The following is a 6,668-nucleotide window of genomic DNA, read 5'->3' as shown; positions in this document are numbered from 1 at the left end:
TTCCATTACCCTTCAAATTGCGCAAATTGAAATTGCGAATTGAAAATACGCTTAATGGAAACGCGTCAATTTCGCAAAAATGCCCATATATCGCAAAAAAGTTTTTACGCTCGCATGAGGTGGTTTTTCTGGCAATGCGAAAAAGGAATAATTCGCAAAACTGCAATAGAAACAGCTTTTTCGCATTTACAGGTTACATGGCGTATGTAAAAAGTCATATGATCATTCTTCAATGTACTATAACCTCCAAGAAACACATCATACGTGGCTGCTCTCCAGTATAAGGGGGCTTTCCCTACCATTAATGCTTAGACAATTTACACTGCACACGTCTGCGGTGCAGTGTGGCTCTGATACGGCCACTGAAGCTGATTGCGGCCACAATGCTTGTGTTTATTCCAGAATGCAGCCGCGCCACGCACGTTTCTGAAGCGGCTCTCTGTGCTGCTTCTGTAAAGATACACGCATACGCATACGCCTCCTTTGAATAAATATAGCCAAAATCCCACCAAAATCTGTTGCCATGACTTATCGCGAGGCAAAAGGTTACGTTTTAGTCGCATAACATTGGTTAATTTATAAAATATTGCCAAAGTTTTGAGATGTAAAGTTCCAATTACACAAAAAAAAAAAGTTAAATTTTGAGAGGTATAGTTGCAATTATAGTTGGGAGGTATAGTCACATTATCAGATTAAGTCAGATGTAAATTCACAATTATGAAAATAAAGTAGCATTTTTTTATATAAAGTCACAATGCGAGATACAAAGTCACACTGTGAGATTACCAGAAAAAAAAAATCAATTGAAAAGTATAGCGCATGCAACTCGCACACAAACTCTCCAAGAACAGAGTTGTTAGACATATCACCACCTTTATTTAGGGCCATGTACAGCAGATGGTTCTTTTGCAGTGTCACAGAGCTCCTCTAAAACGAGCTGTGACAACATCGAAACTGATGGAATCTCATTACAATCATAATTGTATGACAATTTTAGTGCAACAACAGACATGTAACATGCCTAATGCAGTAAAGATGTTGGTTGTACAAGACCATACAAAAACAACCTTGTGTGTTTGTTTGTTTGTTTGTTTGTTAGATATATCTATGGCAAAAGTGAGCTTGCATTTGTCCCCATAACTTTTTCAGCAAGAACAGAAAGATGCCATGGTAAAGCAAAACATTTTTTTTAAATTATCAATGGTAGGTCAAAAAGAAACGAAAACCAAATAAGCTCAGATCACAGAAAGGAAATAAAAGACAAAATCCAAAGTCTAGGATTCATGGTAAAATCCAGTGCAAACTATGTCTTTTCTGCAAGTTGTATGCCAACTACAAACTAAAGAAAGCGATAAAAGCAAGAGAATATATATCGATTCCTAGCCTGTCTATGTCTACACAATAGCTACACAATGTCCCTGAACAATAGGGTCTGCAGAGTACTAGAAGAAATTAATTGTAGAAATTTAAAGTTGGAAGGTTTTCCAAATACAAACAGCAAGTCCACACTAATGAACTTTCATACTGCTCTGATTTAGTATCTCTATAAAGCTGAAGATAGCTGTACTTCTTTTTGCAGTTTTACATGTGCACTTTTTAGGGCTGTAATATCAAATGTCGAAGCACCAAAAGTAATTTTTTTTTTTTTATCTGACAATGGTCACAAAAAAATAGGAATGACATTTTTTTTGTGTATAGTGCAGTTTACTTGAGGAATTATCACTCTTATACAGTTACCTGATATGTGATAAGAGAAGAGAGTGTATTAACTGACAGTTAACTAGTAAAACCAATGCAGGTTTAAGACAATTTCAGCCTAGGACACTTCAGGCAAAACAAAAAGAACGAAAGGAAATCAACCTGCTTCGTACAATAACTGCTGATGACATAAACAGAAATTCATCTTTTTGTTTGTCCTTTTTTCTGCAAACGTAAAAAAAAAAAAAACATATATCAAGCATATGTCGTTTAGGCACTCATGATGTGATAATAACATGAGTGCGTGAGATAATAAAAAGAGTGCTTGCATTTCCCTCACATCCACCTCTGGATTTAGGCTTAACATTGCACAATATCACGTACATTTTTGGGAGATTATACATCGTCTTTTCTGTTTTGCATCATTTCAAGCTTCATTGCATATAGATTTATTTGCCAGATTTCTCACACTAGCAAAGTAAATGTCAATTTAAATCTATAATACCGAATGAATTCATTCATTTATCCGCCCACTTGACCAGTCCTTACAGGTCGGGGCAAAATAAATTAGGAAGAAAGCACTCTTAATTTAAGAGATGGTGAAGCACACTTACATACGATTAAAGCTTATCATCCACAGTGTTTTAAAAGCCTCAAATGCTTCTAACAAAACGTAAACCCCACTTATCTAAACCAGTCAGGTAACTGGAGCTTCCATACTTAAAAACTTTAAGTTTTAAACTTGTTATATTTATATATATACCTGGGAAGAAAAAGTGCAGTCACAGTTATCTCCAGGACCTAGGGTAGAAAAACCCTGTTTCACAATCTTCCTCTGACGCAGCTAGTGGGGCGACTCCAGCATCTCCATTAGGAAAGTGTCAATGGGGGTGTCTCCAATCAGTTTAAAGAAGAAAAGGTGCTCCAGACACTTAAGGCCAATGGAACGCAATGCAGGAAGTCGGAGGAGAAGCTTGGCAAACCTGTAAGCAAGCGAGGCGATTTTTATTTAATTTTTTTGGCACCTCCCATACTCTCACAACTATATGTAACGGTAACATGACTGCTTATGACTTCTATGAATGACTGTGAACTACGCTTGAGGATTTCACATACAAAAATGTCAGTAAATCAGAAAAGAGATCATTTACGTGTAGTAGATTTAGGGGCCGTTTACACAATGTTTTCATCCAAAAACGGGATACTTTTTATGCGTTTTGACTGTTCGTTTACACGACAACGGCGTTTTGGGGACTGAAAACGCATATTTTTGAAAACGGGTTTCAAAGTGCAAGTTTTTTAAAACGGCACCGTTGTCGTTTCCGTGTAAACACCCAAAACGGGAATCTTTGAAAACGGTGACGTCATGCACATGCGTAGTACGTGTTAGGTATGTAGACATGCGCAGTACGTAGGCTTGCCATGCGAATAATACGGCATGCAAAATTATGCGTCCCTTATCAAATCGATACAGGACGCGATTTGTCCCGTATTTTACAAAGGCCAAGGATTTTGCAGGGTGGATAATACTAATAGCAATTATAATGAAATAAATTTCATAAGAAGTATTAGAGAAGCTCATTTGCGCGTGATTGCATTTTGGCGTCTTTGTTTCCATTGCGACGGAGTCTCCAGAACGCGCGCCGGTAAGGCTCTTTCACATGGAACGCAGCGTGCGGTAAACCTGCGTGCCTCACGTCCGCCCGGTCCGCCCTTTGAACACAAGAGGCTCTCCAGATGTAGGGCTGAATGGGAAAGTTATCAACGGGTCGGTACAGTAACTAATGATGAACGTGTAGTTTGCAGAGAAGCATTTCAGTTGCTCACGGTGTTCACCCAAAAATTTAAATTCTGTCATCGTTTACAGACTTTGAAGAATGTGGGTAACCAAACAGTTTCTGGTCCCCAATGACTCCGATAGTAGCCTATATTTTTTCCCTACTATGGAAGTTACTGGGGACCAGCAGCTGTTTAGTTACCAATTAATAGATTATAATTAATGTTAGGCCCTATTTATTAATTTATCCATTTTCGCGGATATGTGTAAATGCGAATCGTTTTGAAAACGTTGTCATGTATACGTGAAACTTTTTAAAAACGCAAGGGAAAAACTTTTCAGTTTTTGACTACATCGTTGTCGTGTAAACGTAGCCTTAAAGTCACAACACAAGATTAATTCTGAGGGTCAGCGAGACTAGAATTAATCTTGCCCGATAGCATAATTTATTTGTATGCACAATATAAATTTCAGCATCTGCTTAAACTGGATTGCGAAAGCTGGGCGAATAAAACTCAGGTTTTGACACTGAAATACTATGTAGGCTTTTAGGGAATTAATTTCTGTACGAAAATACTCACCTCCCTTGCTGATCTGGGTATTTCTGATTGCAATAGGCCTCCAGGGACGCGTACACTTTCTCTCTGAGAAGCTCCACCTCACTGCTGCTAGTCAGACCTTTGGCATCTAAGAAACAATGGAAATGTTTAGCACAAACATACACCATTCTTTGATGTCAAAGGAGAGTATAACATATATGCTACCGAAATGCCAGTGAAAGTGTTTACATACACAGTGAGTTCAAAGTAGTGGGCCAATATTTTGATGTGCCAGTCTGGTTTTACCTAAATTGTTAATGACCTTTACCTGATAATAAAACTGTTTAACCTTTTTTATGCATACAATGAATGTCAGTTGGGGCCAAAACAACATGCATATTCATTACCGTGATATATCGCATTACCAAATACCGGCACAAGTCTACATTGGACACCACTGACTTTCACTGTATGGACAAAAAAACATTTTCAAAAATATCTTCCTTTTGTTTTACGCAGAGTAAAGCAAGTCAAACATGTTTAGCACAACATAAGGGTGAGTAAATTATCTTTTTTTTTTTTTTTTAGTTTAAACTATCCACTGAAAAATTACAATCAATCAATCAACAAAAAGAAACAAGTCAAATGCAGAAATATTGATCAAACCATTACTGACTTTTGACTTCTAAATAATTTTTAGATAAACCTAAAAAATGCTTACCTGGGTTAAACAGAACTATGGCACGCAGACAGCCAAGTTCGGTTTTGTCCATTTGCATATCACGCATCTTACAGACCAGCTCAGTCAGCACCCTGCAGAGGTGTAAAAAATAAGACTAATAACCATTCTGCAAATGACGTCTCAATCACCCCAACGACAGTATTGGGCTTCTATACCAAATAACATCCACACAGGTATGAAGTAAACACAAATAAAGCCAGTATTACCTGTCAAATAAGGCTCCCACCTCTGCACTCTGTGCACTTTCCCTGTACAGAAATTATGAACATGTTAAACCTCTAAAATAACTATATTATTAAACAGTTGTAAACATATAGTTCAGTGTGACCTGTCAAAAAAGGCCTCCACGCCCAAGTTGTGAGTGCTCTCTCTGGGCACATGTAGACCTGTGGCCAACAGAATCTCATCATTCACGCTGATGGAGCGATGAGAGAAGTCAGCGATTAAGAGCTCATTCCATCCTGTTATAAAAATATCACAATCATATAGTAAAATGATTTTCATGTACATTTATACATTTTCAGTTTTATTTTTTTGGCCACTGAATCACATTGTTGTGGTTTTACTTTAGTGTCTTGTGCCATGAGTGTTGCATTTTAAGACACTTATCGGTTCTTTTCTATTCAACTGTACTCCATCTAGCTGTTTTTAAAAGGAAAAACACATCCTGTGTATACATCCTCTATTCCTCTTCAGAATGCTGAATACTTTGATATATACATATATTTTAGATAATAACTCTATTTTGATTAGCAAGGCCACTAAACAAGGCTGACAAGAGATTAAACATTCAGTACCCAAACAGACAGCAGCAAAATGAGTGTGAGAATGTCAGGTGCTCGTACCAGCCCTGAGCAGAATGACTTGGTCATCCAGGGGCAGCTCAGAGAAGTGAGGGATTCTCTTGGCCCACTCCACCAGAGTGAACAGCTGTTTGTCTGCAGCCTGACAGATGTTAGTGACTGGATCATTGGGCTGGAGAACAGAGAAGTCACAGAGTCAGTGGAGGAGAGAGTTAAGAGCAAATGCCTCTGGCACTTCTGGACAACATAAAGAGAATTTGTGAACTGATAAATGTCTGAGTGCTTTATTCTTTGTCAATCTGTCTGTGGGCATATTCAACTCCAAACACTGAGAATTCAAAAGATCCTAATCTCTACACCAGCTCTGGGAATACCAGCATTTAAAGAACTTTAAATAAGGGCTGTTTTTCACCCAACAGTAAACTGACTTTGCCAGGCAACAGTCGGCAGCAATCAATGCTTGGCATAACTTTGCAAAAGAATTGCTTACAACCTTTTAACCAACCTCTGCCACTTCCATTTCAAGGCAACTGCTGACAATGAGCATGTTTACATGCATGCCAATATTCTGATAACTCCCAAATATTAGCTTTCTGAAATAACCCATTGTACCAGATTACATGCAAATCAATAACCCGGTAACGCAAGTAAAGCATGTTAAAAATCAGGTTATACTCTGGTAGTGACATCAAAATATATTCATTTGTGTATCTGACTCAGGGTATTCCATTTGTTATGCGAGTTGTGATGTTAACTTAAGCAACAAAAACCCCAGAGTATTCCAAACTGCTCTCGGGAAACAGGAAACTTGTATCAGCTTGTGCAGTTTCTGTGGATTGAGCATTTTGACTGTTCCACTTCGCCTGCACGAGATGAGAACTCATTTTTATTATTTCTTGGGTCAAGAAATAATTGCATTTCATGAAGAGAAATATTGAAATCTAAAGTTTTCAACATTGAATCATCAAATAAACTGAATTCAAATGTGATGCTTATAGTGTTGCCTGGAAAATAAGCACACATAGAGACTGATGGGACTGGTAGAGATGTATGGAAATAAAAATTTAAATGAAGAATGACCGTTTTTGGAAACCCTGCGCCAAAAAAAA

At 37.8% G+C, this 6,668-nt stretch overlaps 1 protein-coding gene across 4 annotated transcripts in view; it reads right to left on the bottom strand.

Moving 5' to 3' along the window:
- Positions 1-2,466: 2,466 nt before the first annotated feature.
- The window catches only part of LOC107752838 (retinoic acid receptor RXR-beta-B-like), an 8,808-nt gene continuing 4,606 nt past the window's right edge, over positions 2,467-6,668 (bottom strand). For all 4 annotated transcript variants that reach the window (XM_016568908.1, XM_016568906.1, XM_016568907.1 and 1 more), the window contains exons 6-11: positions 5,602-5,731; positions 5,085-5,217; positions 4,963-5,004; positions 4,736-4,827; positions 4,057-4,162; positions 2,467-2,681 (exon numbers count right to left, since the gene is read on the bottom strand). In XM_016568908.1, the coding sequence (XP_016424394.1) occupies positions 2,543-2,681; positions 4,057-4,162; positions 4,736-4,827; positions 4,963-5,004; positions 5,085-5,217; positions 5,602-5,731 (642 nt within the window). In that variant the 3' untranslated portion in view covers positions 2,467-2,542. The remainder of the gene's footprint in view (positions 2,682-4,056; positions 4,163-4,735; positions 4,828-4,962; positions 5,005-5,084; positions 5,218-5,601; positions 5,732-6,668) is intronic.

Source organism: Sinocyclocheilus rhinocerous, unplaced genomic scaffold, assembly GCF_001515625.1.
Source record: "Sinocyclocheilus rhinocerous isolate Xijiao unplaced genomic scaffold, SAMN03320098_v1.1 scaffold771, whole genome shotgun sequence".
Classification (NCBI taxonomy): domain Eukaryota; kingdom Metazoa; phylum Chordata; class Actinopteri; order Cypriniformes; family Cyprinidae; genus Sinocyclocheilus; species Sinocyclocheilus rhinocerous.
This window is presented reverse-complemented; position numbering and strand designations above follow the sequence as displayed.